At 48.9% G+C, this 16,734-nt stretch overlaps 1 protein-coding gene across 1 annotated transcript in view; it reads right to left on the reverse strand.

Annotated features, from left to right (window-relative positions):
• Positions 1 to 7,823, reverse strand: part of LOC144510378 (epithelial sodium channel subunit gamma-like) — a 31,679-nt gene extending 23,856 nt beyond the window's left edge. Inside the window, exons 1-4 of the mRNA XM_078239814.1 lie at positions 7,504 to 7,823; positions 6,302 to 6,614; positions 2,765 to 2,964; positions 1,454 to 1,557 (exon numbers count right to left, since the gene is read on the reverse strand). Of these exons, the coding sequence (XP_078095940.1) occupies positions 1,454 to 1,557; positions 2,765 to 2,964; positions 6,302 to 6,614; positions 7,504 to 7,823 (937 nt within the window). The remainder of the gene's footprint in view (positions 1 to 1,453; positions 1,558 to 2,764; positions 2,965 to 6,301; positions 6,615 to 7,503) is intronic.
• Positions 7,824 to 16,734: the final 8,911 nt, after the last annotated feature.

The raw sequence follows: 16,734 nt of genomic DNA on the forward strand, positions 1-16,734 counted from the left end.
TATTCACCTGTGAGGGCAGATAGGGGCTTGGGTTACTTGTCTCATCTGAAAGACAGCACCTCCAACAGTGCAGTACTGCTCTGGAGTGTCAGTCTGGATTATGCACTCAAATCTCTGGCGGGGGTGGAGGTTTTTTTTTAAAGTTTATTTATTAGTGTCAGAAATAGGCTTACATTAACACCGCAGTGAAGTTACTGTGAAAATCCCCTAGTCACCACACCCTGGCGCCTGTTCAGGAACACTGAGGGAGAATTTAGCATGACCAATGCACCTAACCAGCACGTCTTTTGGACTGTGGGAGGAAACTGGAACACCTGGAGGAAACCCACGCAGACACGGGGAGAATGTGCAGACTCCACACAGACAGTGACCCGAGCTGGGAATCTAACCCGGGTCCCTTGCGCTGTGAGGCAGTAGTGCTATCCACTGTGCCATTGTGCCGCCCCATGAGGTTTGAACCCATGATCTTCTGACCCTGAGGTGAGAGATATTCACTGAGCCATGGCTGACACCAGCCTTTGATCATTTTATATTCCTGTGTGATACACATTTTTCTCATTTTTCCCTCACTACTCCATTATCTTTCTCCTCCTGTTCTTTCCTGAAAGCAGTAATCAGAGGATAAAAATACTTTAAAAAGAAAGGGAGAGGTTGAGGATTGTTTTTTTCTGAAGAGGGTTGCTTGGATAAGGAATGTGGAGGAAGCAGAATTTATCACAACTTTCAAAAGAAAAGAGAATAAATACTTAAAAAGAAACATTTCACAGGTTCTGGGGAAAGCAATTAATCTCAGTTCTTTCGAAGAGCCATCATAGGCACGTTGGCTGAATGGCCACTTTCTGGGCTGTTCAAGTGAGTAGTTTTAGTTGTTCCTCAGTTCAATCATGCCTGTATCTGACAATATTGAAAACAGTGGATTAGAGGACAATGGGTAGAGGTGAGTAACACCTTGAGATGGCTATCAGTCAGAGTTTATGATGGATATCAGTGAGAGTTTATGATGGATATCGGTCAGAGTTTATGTGCAAGAAGATGTCTATCACGAAGGTCATCTACTTTGTGGTAATTATAGCGAAACTTAGGAGGAGATTTGAAACTGCTGGAGGGAGTAGAAATAAAGCTGGAATATGTGCAATAAGACATTTCAGATGGTTTTCCAATGGTTCGGTAAGTTAATCCAGTCAGTAACTGAGTCTTACAAGCCACAAAAGACCCAGAATTGAGCCTTGTTCTGTTCTTTTAGCTGACAGTTGACTGTAATAGCTGGGGGCCAGAGTAAAGGGTAGCCCACGCCCTGGGATCAAAAAGTAGGCTGCACCCAGGGCCAGAGGGGAGGACAAGCTACGTTAGCAGGGCAAGGTGTTGGACAAAATCATTTCAAGTTCCATTTTTTCTTGAACCTTTGACAATGTCTCTCTGTTGGAGATAAGTATTATTGCCCAGTGGGTTTTACCATTTTCATGACCGCCAGTGATGGTCCGGAGAATGATACCGTTCTCACCACCATTGAAGGTGAAGCAGTTTCCATGGAGGGGATGGTGCATTAGACTGAAGTTCCTGCAATACAGAGAGAGAACACTAACCTTAGTAACCTGGCAGGAGAAGCCAATCAGACAGGGCATGTCAGTCATTGAAAATAAAGAATAAATGTTTTTACCACTTCGACAGCAAGTGGTGTCCCTCTGACAGCACAGCACTCCCTCAGCATTGACCCTGTGACAGTGCAACACTCTTAGCACTGTCCCTCTGACAGCGCAGCAGTCCCTCAGCACTGTCTCTCTGACAGCGCAGCACAATCTTAGCACTGTTCCCTTGACAGCACAGCCCTCCTTCAGCACTGTCCCTCTTACAGCCCAGCACTCTCATCAGCACTGTCCGTCTGACAGTGCAGCACTCCCACATTGATGACCTTCCGACAGTGCAGCACTCCCTCAGCACTGACCCTCTGACAGTGCAGCACTCCCACAGCACTGTCCCTCTGATAGTGCAGCACTCCCATAGCACTGTCCCTCTGACAGTATAGCACTCCTTCAGCACTGACCCTCAGACAGTGCAGCACTCCCACATTGATGACCCTCCGACAGTGCAGCACTCCCATAGCACTCCCACAGCACTGTCCCTCTGACAGTGCAGCATTCCCACGGCACTGTCTCTCTGACGGTGCAGCACTCCCACAGCACTGTCCCTTTGACGGTGCAGCACTTCCACAGCACTGTCCTTCTGACAGTGCGGCATTCTCTCAGCACTGTCCCTTTGACAGTACAGCACTCCCACAGCACTGTCCCTCTGACAGTGCAGCATTCCCACGGCACTGTCTCTCTGACGGTGCAGCACTCCCACAGCACTGTCCCTCTGATGGTGCAGCACTCCCACAGCACTGTCCCTCTGACGGTGCAGCACTCCCACAGCACTGTCCCTCTGATAGTGCAGCACTCCCACAGCACTGTCCCTCTGATGGTGCAGCACTCACACAGCACTGTCCCTCTGATGGTGCAGCACTCCCACAGCACTGTCCCTCTGACGGTGCAGCACTCCCACAGCACTGTCCCTCTGACAGTGCAGCACTCCCACAGCACTGTCCCTCTGACAATGCAGCACTCCCACAGCACTGTCCCTCTGACAGTGCAGCACTCCCATAGGATTACATGAGAGTATTAGCCTGGAGATGGTTGTGAGCCCTGGGCCTCCTATTTGGTGGTGAGCGTGCTCCCCAGTGTCCCACAATTGAATATTAAGCTATTTATATAAAGCTCAATGACTGAACCTTGAATCACATGGACGTCCATCGAACAGACAGCTGAATATGAGATCATCAGCTGGGTAACTCATCTGCAGTTTGGTTTCGTGGGGCACATGTGCCATGATGTTGAGGTAGTGCAGCCGATACCATTCCTGGATGGCAGTTATGCCTGAATTGAATGTGTAGATGGCACAGGTGGCGTTTTCATCATTGTTTTTGTCGCACTGTCACCAGAGAGAGGAGAACAAGAGTACAATCATTACAAAAAGAGACAGTAGCAACAAGAGCACAAAGTCAGTGCCAGTCCCCTCGCACTGGTCAGTGCCAGTGCCCCAGCTCTGGTCAGTGCCAGTCCCCTCGCACTGGTCAGTGCCAGTGCCCCAGCTCTGGTCAGTGCCAGTCCCCTCGCACTGGTCAGTGCCAGTGCCCCAGCTCTGGTCAGTGCCAGTCCCCTCGCACTGGTCAGTGCCAGTCCCCTCGCACTGGTCAGTGCCAGTCCCCTTGCACTGGTCAGTGCCAGTCCCCTCGCATTGGTCAGTGCCAGTCCCCTTGCACTGGTCAATGTCAGTCCCCTCGCACTGGTCAGTGCCAGTGCCCCAGCTCTGGTCAGTGCCAGTCCGCTCGCACTGGTCAGTGCCAGTCCCCCAGCTCTGGTCAGTGCCAGTCCGCTCGCACTGGTCAGTGCCAGTCCCCCAGCTCTGGTCAGTGCCAGTCCCCCAGCTCTGGTCAGTGCCAGTCCCCCAGCTCTGGTCAGTGCCAGTCCCCTCGCACTGGTCAGTGCCAGTCCCCCAGCTCTGGTCAGTGCCAGTCCCCCAGCTCTGGTCAGTGCCAGTCCCCTCGCACTGGTCAGTGCCAGTCCCCCAGCTCTGGTCAGTGCCAGTCCCCCAGCTCTGGTCAGTGCCAGTCCCCTCGCACTGGTCAGTGCCAGTCCCCCCACACTAGTCAGTGCTAGTCCCCTTGCACTGGTCACTGCCAGTCCCCTCACTCTGTTCAGTGCTAGTCATCCTCGCACTGGTCAGTGCCAGTCCCCTCAGACTGTTCAGTGCCAGTCCCCTCATTCTGGTCAGTGCCAGTCCCCTCGCTCTGGTCAGTGCCAGTCCCCCAGCTTTGGTCAGTGCTAGTCCCCTCGCACTGGTCAGTGCCAGTCCACCAGCTCTGGTCAGTGCCAGTCCGCTCGCACTGGTCAGTGCCAGTCCCCTCACACTGGTCAGTGCCAGTCCCCCAGCTCTGGTCAGTGCCAGTCCCCTCGCACTGGTCAGTGCCAGTCCCCTCACACTGGTCAGTCCCAGCCCCCTGCTCTGGTCAGTGCCAGTCCCCTCGCACTGGTCCATGCCAGCCACCCTGCTCTGGTCAGTGCCAGTCCCCTCGCTCTGGTCAGTGCCAGCTCACTCACTGTGGTCAGTGCCAGCTCACTCACTGTGGTCAGTGTCAGCTCACTCACTGTGGTCAGTGCCAGCTCACTCACTGCGGTCAGTGCCAGCTCACTGGCCAGTGCCACGTCGCTCACTGTGGTCAGTGTCAGCTCACTCACTGTGGTCAGTGTCAGCTCACTCACTGTGGTCAATGCCAGCTCACTCACTATGGTCAGTGCCAAGTCGCTCACTGTGGTCAGTGCCAGCTCACTCACTGTGGTCAGTGCCAGCTCACTCACTGTGGTCAGTGCCAGCTCACTCACTGTGGTCAGTGCCAGCTCACTCACTGTGGTCACTGTCAGCTCACTGTGGTCAGTGCCAGCTCACTCACTGTGGTCAGTGCCAACTCACTCACTGTGGTCAGTGCCAGCTCACTCACTGTGGTCACTGTCAGCTCACTGTGGTCAGTGCCAGCTCACTCACTGTGGTCAGTGTCAGCTCACTCACTGCGGTCAGTGCCAGCTCACTCACTGTGGTCAGTGCCAGCTCACTCACTGTGGTCAGTGCCAGCTCACTCACTGTGGTCAGTGTGAGCTCACTCACTGTGGTCAGTGCCAGGTCGCTCACTGTGGTCAGTGCCAGCTCACTCACTGTGTCTGCTCACTCACTGTGGTCAGTGCCAGCTCACTCACTGCGGTCAGTGCCAAGTCGCTCACTGAGGTCACTGTCAGCTCACTCACTGTGGTCAGTGTCAGCTCACTCACTGTGGTCAGTGTCAGCTCACTCACTGTGGTCAATGCCAGCTCACTCACTGTGGTCAGTGCCAGCTCACTCACTGTGGTCAGTGCCAGCATACTGTGGTCAGTGCCAGCTCACGCGCTGTGGTCAGTGTCAGCTCACTCACTGTGGTCAGTGCCAGCTCATTGTGGTCAGTGTCAGCTCACTCACTGTGGTCAGTGCCAGCTCACTCACTGTGGTCAGTGCCAGCTCACTCACTGTGGTCAGTGCCAGCTCACTGGCCAGTGCCACGTCGCTCACTGTGGTCAGTGTCAGCTCACTCACTGCGGTCAGTGCCAGCTCACTGGCCAGTGCCACGTCGCTCACTGTGGTCAGTGTCAGCTCACTCACTGTGGTCAGTGTCAGCTCACTCACTGTGGTCAGTGTCAGCTCACTCACTGTGGTCAGTGCCAGCTCACTCACTGTGGTCAGTGCCAGCTCACTCACTGTGGTCAGTGCCAGGTCGCTCACTGTGGTCAGTGCCAGCTCACTCACTGTGTCTGCTCACTCACTGTGGTCAGTGCCAGCTCATTGTGGTCAGTGTCAGCTCACTCACTGTGGTCAGTGCCAGCTCACTCACTGTGGTCAGTGCCAGCTCACTGGCCAGTGCCACGTCGCTCACTGTGGTCAGTGTCAGCTCACTCACTGTGGTCAGTGCCAGCTCACTGTGGTCAGTGTCAGCTCACTCACTGTGGTCAGTGCCAGCTCACTCACTGTGGTCAGTGCCAGCTCACTCACTGTGGTCAGTGCCAGGTCGCTCACTGTGGTCAGTTCCAGCTCACTCACTGTGTCTGCTCACTCACTGTGGTCAGTGCCAGCTCACTCACTGTGGTCAGTGTCAGCTCACTCACTGTGGTCAGTGTCAGCTCACTCACTGTGGTCAGTGTCAGCTCACTCACTGTGGTCAGTGCCAGCTCACTGGCCAGTGCCACGTCGCTCACTGTGGTCAGTGTCAGCTCACTCACTGTGGTCAGTGTCAGCTCACTCACTGTGGTCAGTGCCAGCTCACTCACTGTGTCTGCTCACTCACTGTGGTCAGTGTCAGCTCACTCACTGTGGTCAGTGTCAGCTCACTCACTGTGGTCAGTGTCAGCTCACTCACTGTGGTCAGTGCCAGCTCACTGGCCAGTGCCACGTCGCTCACTGTGGTCAGTGTCAGCTCACTCACTGTGGTCAGTGTCAACTCACTCACTGTGGTCAGTGCCAGCTCACTCACTGTGGTCAGTGCCTGGACACTTGCTTTGGTCCGTTGGCTGCACCATACCCAGGATGCCTTCACAAAGCAATTGCAGAAGCATGGGCACCAAGTTGGGACCCAGCTTATCCAGATCTTATCCTCTGACTCCTACATGCAGTGTCTTCCCCCCATTCCAGGTAAATTGGGGCTCCAACAACCTTCACTTGAAGCTGGGAGGCTGGAAATGGAACTCACCAGCTTGAAGCCAACCATCTTGGCTTGGGGCTGTGTATTCATGTTCTCAAACAACTTGATTTTCACTGTCCCATCAATTTTGTACTGTTTCTTAGTGATGAGGTCAGTCACAATGCTATGCTCCTGGTCCACCAGCTCAATCTGCAGCAACGGAATGTTCTGGAACAAGATGTCATTTTTGCTGTTTGTGGCGATCTTGCTCAGAGTTTTCACCTGACTGTTATTGGGACCATCTGTGAAGTGGTACAACTCCTTGATGGCAATCAGAGTCTCCTGGTCTAGTTTCTCAAAGAGATGTCTTGTTGCATTGTATCTGTGAACAGATATGAATAAACCCAGGCTGAATAGAAATCGTTGGACCAATAAAGTCCAAGGTCCATAATGTTCACCTTCTACCATCCTGGTACAATGATTATGTAATTATTGACTGATTAGAACAATCAATCTGTGTCAGTTAGTCCATAACAAACCCAGACACGAGATAAAGAAAACTCCATTGGTGAAAAGCTTCCTGAATCTTAGTTCCAAAAATGTCTGTTCCTCCCAAACTGCACTCACCACAGGTCAAGTCTAAAACCACTGCACTGTATTGCATTATATTGTTTTCACAAAGATATTTATTTAATTTGCATTTGAATGTATCAATATTAACCACTCGCATCAGCTCCCTGGGGAGTTGAATCTATAGATTGCCATCTCACTCATCATCTCCCCAAGACACTAAACCAAGGCCCCATTTGCTCCCTGGGGTAAATGTAAAAGATCCCAAGGCACTATTTGGAGAAAAGGGTAGTTCTCCCAACACTATTTATCCCAGTATTTATCCCTCAATCGCTGCCGCTGATGCACATGAGCTAATCATTATCACTCTGTTGTTTCTGGGAGTTCACTTTGTGGAAATCTATAGAATCACTAGAGTGCAGAAGGAGGCCATTCAGCCCGTCGAGCCTGCACCAACAATCCCACCCAGGCCCTATCCCCGTAACCTCAATTGTTGGTTGCATTTCCTACAATGCAACAAGTGACTACAACTTCGGGGAGAATTGAGTGGCTATTATACATTCTGACGTTGTGAAAAGTGCTATAGGAACGGGGGGAGTTCATTCTTATGGACAGATTGTGGGCTTCAGAGGGAGTGTAGCTCAGGGAGAGACACAAGGATTGGGAATTGAGGTCTGCCGTTAGGGATCACCGACACTGACCTGTACGGGTTTATGTTGCAGATGGTGACGGCGGGAAAGGTGATTTCCTGAAACTGGACAGTGATGGTGACTGAGGCAGTGTAGTAGGAGATGATGAGGAGGGCGCACTGCCAGAAGATGATGCCCACCGTGCTGAATGTCAGAATCACCCAGGCTGCCCGCCGCAGACGGCCTCTCGATACTACAATCCTGCGGCAGCCATGAGTGTTGGTGTGGTAGCAGTACCATTTCACCAACTCGCAGGCGCTTGCTGCTTGTGGTCCAGTCACCGGCAACTTCTCTTTGATCTTCTCTGTCAGTCGCTTTGTTCCTGATTCCATGCTATCCCTGCCGTGGGCCCTTGGCACACGAGAAGATTTCACATTAAACTCTACAGGATAATCGTCTGTCCTCTTTCTCTCTCCAGCTGGCCGGCCCCAATACCCCCACACCCTCCTCTCACTCCTCACCCTCCCTATCCTCCTCCCTCCCCACCCCTACTCCTTCCTCTCTTCTCTCCTCTTCCCCCTCCCTCCCTTCCCTTTCTCCCCTCCCTCCCCACCCCTACCCCTCCTTTGCTTCTCTCTCCCTTCCCCCTTGTTTCCTCCCCTCTCCCCTCCATCCCCACCCCTCCCTTCCCTCTCTCCATCACCCTCCCTCCATCCCATCCTTCCCTCCCCATCCCCCCTCCCTCCCACCTCTCCAACCCCTCCATCCCCACCCCTACCTTTCTTCTCTCCCTTTCCCCTCCCCTCACCCTCCTTTCCTCCTCCATCCCCTCCTTCCCTCCCTTCCCCCTCCATCCCCATCCCTCCCTTCTCCCCCTCCCTCCACCCCTCTTCCCCCCAACACTCTCCCTCCATCCCATCCTTCCCCCCATTCCCTATCTCCAACCGTCCCTCCTCCCACCTTTCCTCCCCTTCCCTAACCCCTCCCTGTCCCCTCTCTCCCCCCTCCTAATCCCATTCCATTAATCCCCCTTCCCTCACTCACTGCACACCTTCACTCACTGAGGTGATGTTATTTTAAATAAGTTCCAGCCATTAGCTGGGGAAAACGATTCTCTCCTTTAACCAAACATTCGACTATGTAAACTCCATTCTAAATCTTATGACCTTTGCATCTTTTGAAGTGATCCGTGTTGGACCTGCCGGCGGCACCGTCAATTATGAAGTAAATATTCACTAATTTCAACTTCCCAAAGGATTTGGGGATTTATTCCCACTTCCCACAGTTTAAATGATTTGAAGTTTTTTTTTCTCTACACCTTTTCAGGATTGTTATTTTAAAATATAACACAATGAAATGCCAAAACGTCCCAGCTCCTGTAGTTATATTAGAAGAAATCATACAATTTCCCAGAAAATGTCCTCAATCAATCTCATTCAAATCCAGTTTCAAAGATTCGAGGGGTAAAGAAGTTTCAGTCCAACAAAATGGTTAACTAGTTATTTAAAAGTTTCACCAATACTCTCGTGAGATTTTGTTTAGATTGTCTATTTATCTGCTGATAAAGTTCTCTTCAGTATTATTAGTTGAAATCACGTTCTAACTGAAGCTAATTCACATTACTGACATACCTGTTTCGGGTGTGAGACACAGTTACAGTATAGTTAAACGATCCCTGGAAACTGGGACTAGCAGAGTCTGTTAAATTCTGTGCGTGGTTTGTTGGACAGTGGGACTGGATTCGATTGCAGCCTCTTGCTGCTCCAAGTGACACCTCCTAGTACAGCCCCTGCTCAGTGACCCAATAGCACCTTCTCTATATTAAACAAGCAAACTGAGTCATGTGCCCCAGAGAAATCGAGAAATTAAAACAAAAAGCTAAGAGACTAAATCATAGTTCAAGGAAGCGAACTCAAGGAAGGTGATTGGTGATGCAAATAAGAGACCTGTTCCACTACTTCAGGGGACTGTAAGGTGTACAGGTTGTACCTGTTTTTTAAATGTAAAATAGGCACAAATTGGGCATTGGAGGGCTCATGCATAATCTGCACAGGCCTAACTGCTAAATTTGGGGAAGCTAAAGTTTTAGGCATTTCGGGTGGACACCTTAGGCTTCGTGTGAAACTGATGTGAGACAGTGTGACTGGTGTAAGACACAGTGTGATTGGTGTAAGACACAGTGTGATTGGTGTAAGACACAGTGTGATTGGTGTAAGACAGTATGAGTGGTGTGAGACACAGTGTGATTGGTGTAAGACACAGTGTGATTGGTGTAAGACACAGTGTGATTGGTGTAAGACAGTATGAGTGGTGTGAGACACAGTGTGACTGGTGTAAGACACAGTGTGATTGGTGTGAGACACAGTGTGACTGGTGTGAGACACAGTGTGACTGGTATGAGACAGCGTGAGTGGTATAAGACACAGTGTGATTGGTATGTAAAACAGTGTGACTGGTGTGAGACACAGTGTGACTGGTGTGAGACACAGTGTGACTGGTGTAAGACACAGTGTGATTGGTGTGAGACACAGTGTGACTGGTGTGAGACAGTGTGACTGGTGTAAGACACAGTGTGACTGGTGTGAGACACAGTGTGACTGGTGTGAGACACAGTGTGACTGGTGTGAGACAGTGTGACTGGTGTGAGACAGTGTGACTGGTGTGAGACAGTGTGACTGGTGTAAGACACAGTGTGATTGGTGTGAGACACAGTGTGACTGGTGTGAGACACAGTGTGACTGGTGTAAGACACAGTGTGACTGGTGTGAGACAGTGTGACTGGTGTAAGACACAGTGTGACTGGTGTGAGACACAGTGTGACTGGTGTGAGACTCAGTGTGACTGGTGTGAGACAGTGTCACTGGTGTAAGACAAAGTGTTCCTAGTGTGAGACACACTGTGATGTGTGTGAGACACAGTGTGACTGGTGTGAGACACAGTGTGACATGTGTGAGACACAGTGTGACTGGTGTGAGACAGTGTGAGTGGTGTGTAACACAATATCGCTGGTGTGAGACACAGTGTGACTGGTGTGAGACACAGTGTGACTAGTGTTATTATGGCTAAGGGGGGGATCTCCCCATGGGCCTTCTTGAATCTGAGCATCTCTATTAGGCAAGTAGAGTATCGCCCAATGGGGAAGGAGCAGGGGGGGCTTAAAACAGCTGGCTCCACTCAGGCTGGCAGTCGATTGACTCAGGACTGATCTGCACTCTGTGGTTGTTGAAAGGTGTTCAGGTATTACTGTAAATAAAAGGGTGATTGGTAATGGAAGACTGGCCTCAGTAAGATTATTACATTGGCAATGACGAGTAAAGCGAGTTTTTTCTTCCCTCCAGACCATCTTTTGCGATTGGGACAAGTAATCCTCTGGCAAGAAAAAATCCTTTCTTCGGTAAACTTGAAGCCTGCAATGCAAGTATAGAAGACTGGGCCTAATACACAGAGTGCAGGCATTTCTTTTTGCAGGCCAACAGTATTGAGGGGGACGAGAAGCAGAAAATGACCCTGTTAAGGAACCCTGTATGCCATTACAGGAAATGTAAAAGCCTGGCCAATCCAGATGCCCCTGACTCCAAAACCTTTAATGAATTGGTGGACTTGGTTAAAAGTTATTATGACCCAAAACCTTCCATAATACTTCAGCAATACTGCTTTAAGACAACAGGGCAAACCCTGGGCAATCTGTCACTGAATTTCTGACCAGGCTGCGAAAATTGGCAGAGCACTGTGGATTCGGGGCACTCCTGAACGACATGTTGCAAGATGTAATCAACAATGTGACAGTTCAAAACAAATTAGTGGCAGAACCCAATTTGGACCTAAAGAAGACTATTGAGATAGCTCTATCATTGGAGAATGCAGAGAAAGGAGTCTGGAACTACAGAGACCTTCAGGTAGCAGTGTCCCCCAGTTGGAAAGAGGCTTAATGCAACATTCATCCCTCAACTGAGGGCGGTGGTATCGGTAAAATATCCCAGCATCCTTGGCAGTGATGGACCTTGAGTTGCATCACCAGGCTGTCAAGGGAAGTCAGAGACAGCCTTCAGGCTCCTAGGAAGGTTGTAGATGCCAGCCAGTAGGCTATTCCAAGTGCTGCAGAAGGCCACAATATCAAAGGTATTTTTGAGGGGGGGGGGGCAGCTGGAGGCTTTAGACAGTGTTAAACAGTAATTTTTGTTCTCTACTTTATTGACACATTTTAACCTCAAAAAGGATCTTATCTCAACACGCGATGTCTCCCCTTATAGGGTTAGGGCAGCACAAGCGTGTCACTGGAGAGATGGGACAGAGAAAGTTATTGTGTCTGGATCTAGAACCCTCTTGGACGCTGGATGGAGGTCTTCCCAGATCGAGAAAGAGGGGCTGGCAGTTGTCTTCAGTATTAAAAAGTTCCATCAATACATCTACACTAGCCGCTTTTTCACAGTGACTGATCATAAACCATTGCTGGGACTTTTTAAAGAAGACAAGGCAATATCTTCCTTTGCTGCTGCCTGATACAGCATTGGGCCTTGTTACTGGCAGCTTATGAATATCTCCTAGTGCACCTTGCCAGGACCAGGATAGCTAACGCTGATGCACTGAGTCATCTGCCGTTGCCCAGAAGTCCAGCTTCACCACTAGCTGTGGAAGAGGCAGTGATGACCCTCACTTTTTTGGGCACTTTGCCAGGCAAATCAAGGACTGGACACAGTCCCAGTCTGATCAAAATTTTAAAAAAACAATAATACATGGGGAATTCAGAGGGCAGCCCACAGGTGAAATGAAACACTACTTGACGAAGAAAGACGAGCTCAGTGTTGAGGATGGCATCATCCTCTGGGGTTCCCGTGTAGTTGTCCCTCTCCCAGGGTGACTTCCGATACTTCTGGAATTACACCATAGCCACCCTGGCATTTCGAAGACAAAGATGCTAGCCAGGAGCTACATATGGTGGCCCAGCCTTGACACAGATATTAGTGACTTGGTTAGACAGTGTGAGTCATGCCAAGAGAATCAAAAACTACCCCTTCAGCTTCCCTACATCCATGGGAGCGGCCTGGAAGGACCTGGGTGTGAATGCATGTAGACTTTGCCATGCCTTTTTTGGGTTTCATGTTCTTAATTTTGGTCGGCGCGCATTCCAAGTGGTTGGAGATACATCGTATGAACTCCACCACTTCCCATGCTACCATTGAGAAACTACGACAAAGTTTCTGCTCACACGAGATACAAAATCCCCCTCCCCCATGTGTCCAAAGATCTGTGGATTAGGAATTGGCCTGTTTGATCACATGGCAGAAAGACATGACCCGGAGTAGACGTCATCCTTGAACCAAGGGCAGTCAACAACAATAATGATGAATCCTGGTGTGAAGCACTACAACTGGTCTGAAACACATTGCGCTGGATTTTAACAAATGGTTTGAAGGCGCCAGGTAGGGCTGTGGGGCATGGAGGGGCACCTAAAATCCATTGGGTTGCCTCATGTCAGCTACCACACCCACTCCTAATCTGACTAAAATTTTACAGAAGGCATTTTACAATGCTTCAGCAATAGAAATATAATTATTTAAAACGACCTCTGTTTCCTGGGTGCTATTAATGTAAACTATAAATGTGAAGAAACTAAAGGGAAGGAAGTTAAAAGATTCAGTTTTGTGTGTTTTCTTCCTTTCAGGTTTTGCGTTCTGTGACTAGAAGTGACTAGGTTGGAACTGAACACACTGCTCTTGTGAAGTGGGAAGGACAAATATGGTTTATTTTTGTCACAGAAGATGTGTAGGAGATGATAGCTGAACCTGAAATACCCACCGAATTTCAGCTTGTGTTGAGCAAGGGGATGTGGGAAAAGGGGGTAGGGGGAAGATCTCCTCTGCAGATCCACTGAGCCAATTGAAGGCACCCCCCCGGCTCCCATCCAGGTCATTGCCTTTCCCTTTCACCTGCCCAATTAAATTACCTCCAGCACCAAACCTGTGTTGGAGGGAGCACATTAAATTTCACCCAGTTTGCCTGGTGTGAAACATACTCTGACTGATGTGAGACACCCTATGATACCCCTGGGGTGAAACACACTTTTACTACCTGTAGCTACACCCACAGTGCTGTGGGTTGATACAACTAAATGTCTTGCTCGGCCATTTCAGGGGGCATTTAAGAGTGAACCACATTGCTGCGGATCTGGAGTCACATGTAGGCCAGACCAGGTAAGAATGCAGATTTACTTTCGTAAAGAAAATTAGTGAATCAGATGGGTTTTTATAACAATTGACAATGGTCAACCTTTCCTCAAAGACCTTCATCAACCTTCATCTCTGCAATCAACCTCGTGAACCTTCATTGGACTGCTTACAATGCAAATAAGCCCCTTCTTAAATAAGAAGGTTGAAAGTGTACAATGTGCTCTTGGTTTGGTCTCCTTAACAACTGGGACAGTTGTAGCAAGCCACACTATAACTGGTGTGAAACACGCCATACACATAGTGGGTGGGGGACGTAATGGGCTGAGTGTGAAACACATTTGGTAATGAGATACACTGGGTTGGGCCTGTCAACATTTACCATCAGAGAGCTCTGAGTAATGGGGAATCACTAATGGGATAGAAAGCCTCCTCACATTAAAAGCATGAGACTGAACTGCTGATCTGTAATGAGGTAATGATTATTGATTCTGTAGATTTTGCATAAAATCACCTAATAACTGTTGCAGGAACACAGTATAACATCATGTGAGCCATATTACACATTACAACATGTTTTGTATACTGAAAAGTATAATAGAATCCCTACAATGCAACAGGAGGCCATTTGGCCCATGGAGTCTGTACCGACTCTCCAAAAGAGCATCAGGCCCATCACCCTGCCTTATCCCAGTCACCCCACACATTTCACATGGTTAATCCACCTAACCTATACATCTTTGGACACCACGGGGCAATTTAGCACAGCCATTCCGCCTAACCTGTCCATCTTTGGACTTTGGAATGAAAATGGAACACCCAGAGGAAATCCACGCAGACACGGGGAGAATGTGCAAACTCCACACAGTCACACAAGGCTGGAATTGAACATGGGTTCCTGGCGCTGTGAGGCAGCAGTGCTAACCACTGTGCCACCAATGATAATGTGCAATCAGTAACAAAATATTCCCCTTTTTCATGTAAAACAAATCTTTAATTCGAGATGCAACATTTATTTTTACAAGGCTGAGGGTTTGCCTCAGGCACCTAATATTCTTGCACTGGCCCTGATTAAAATATAGCACAATAAATTGATGATAATACTGAAAAACTAGTAGTAATACATGTTTAATAGTAGCAATGAAAACTATGATCCTTTTCCAACAAATCCATGAGGTGGAAATAATTAATGCTGTATACCTTTTTGCTTTGATGTGAATACAGCCTGCAGACATGTGAATTGAACAAGATTGCAGTGTATTACAAACCAATGTTGTGCTGCCACCTAGCCATTGAATGTCAGCCACAGGACAGACTTCCATGGGGGGAGCTGAACACCTCACAATGCCCGGTGTCCTATGTATTGCAACCTTCCTGAGTGTCCCTGGAGAGGGGCTGTAGGCTTGAGGCTCTCTGGAACCAGAGGCCACTGGAGTGTATTGTAGATATAAGGAACAATACCATTTGAATTTTTTTTTAGAAAGCATGTCTTGGGATGTCACGCTGTTGACACACATGCTCAAAAGAAAACAAGGAGGCCCCTCTAAATCGGTCCCCCAGTTCTGTGAATACCCTGTCACTCCAAATGCCGAAACCATGGTCCACGAGATCTGGAGGAAAATCTGGGTTTCCCTGTATAGGAATGAGAGCAGAAGTCAACATAGATATTCTCTCCGAATCACGGAACCATCTTCCACGCTCTCTGAATATTAGTGATTATTGGATTCTCACATTTGTCTGCGACAGTCTTAAAATCTCTAAGAAACTGACCAGCGTCAATATCGAGCCAAATGGAAGTGGGGTCCCCTCTTATCCATTCTCGTATAAATCTAAGGTGAGAGACTAGCTGATACAATTTTATATTTGGCACACCAAGACCCCTTTTGAACTTGGAAGTTGTAATTTGGCGAACTTTAAGCAAGGTCTCTTTTTGTTCCATATGAAGGAGCTAAATATCCCATTAATTTCCTTCAGGACCTTAGCAGAAAGTAAAACTGATAACATTTGCAGAGGGTACAGCAACCTAGTAATGCATTCATTTTAATCTGAGCATCCTTTCCAGCCATGATATAGGTAGAGAGGACCTGCGATGTAGATCCCACTTTATAGATGAGAGTAAGGGGGTAAAGGTTGCCTAATACAACTGTCAAAGGGGTAATAGAAATACATAAAAAAGTAAACCCTGAAAGGGGCCATCTGAAGGGGAAGAGAGCAAGGAGAGGAGGTCTCCCTCTGGCATGACCTCAGACTTAGCAAAATTGATTTTACAACCCAAGAAAGAATCAAACCGACCCATGGTGTCAGTAATAGCAGGAACAGAGATTCCTGTCTTAGACAATAATGGTAACATATCATCAGCGTAGAACGTGATCTGATGCTGCTTTCTGCCAATAGCCAGGCCAAATACTGAAGGGTTAAGTCCAACTGCCTTAGCTTAGGGCTCGATAGCTATTGCAAACAACAACAGGGATGGCGGGAAATCCTGCCTGCTCCCCCACTGAAGAGAAAAATTATTAGAACCATAGAAAAGTTACGGCACAGAAGGAGGCCATTCGGCCCATCTTGCAACCCGAGGATACCCATGTGCTCTTTCTAATCCCACCTTCATGCAACCGGCCCATAGCCATGTAACTTACAGCACTTAAAGTGCAGATCCAGATACTGTTTAGAAGAGTTTAGGGTCTCTGCCTCCATCGCCAAGTGGGGCAACGTATTCCAGACACCCACTACTCTCTGTAAAAAAAATTACTTCTCATGTCCCCTCTACACTACTGCCACTTATCTAGAATCTATGTCCTCTGGTTCTAGAATTCTCTACCAAGGGAAACAGTTTTATCCTGTCCATTCTATGGGTGGGATTTTCCAGCTGTACTCGCTCCAAAACTGGATCCCCTGCCCGCCCCCCCATGTTCAATGGACCTTTGAATGGTCCCCCCCACCCCACCTGCTACGATTCCCGTGGCAGGCAGGACAGGAAAATTCTGGTCTATATCGTCCCCTCTTAATTTTATACACCTCAATCAAATCACCCCTCAGCCTTCTTTGATCCAAGAAAAATAACCCCAATGTATCCAATCTCTCCCCGTACACTTTTCTAGCCCAGGCAATATTCTTGTAAACCTCCTCTGCACTCTCTCCA

The sequence above is a fragment of the Mustelus asterias genome, chromosome 23, assembly GCF_964213995.1.
Source record: "Mustelus asterias chromosome 23, sMusAst1.hap1.1, whole genome shotgun sequence".
Taxonomy (NCBI): Eukaryota; Metazoa; Chordata; class Chondrichthyes; order Carcharhiniformes; family Triakidae; genus Mustelus; species Mustelus asterias.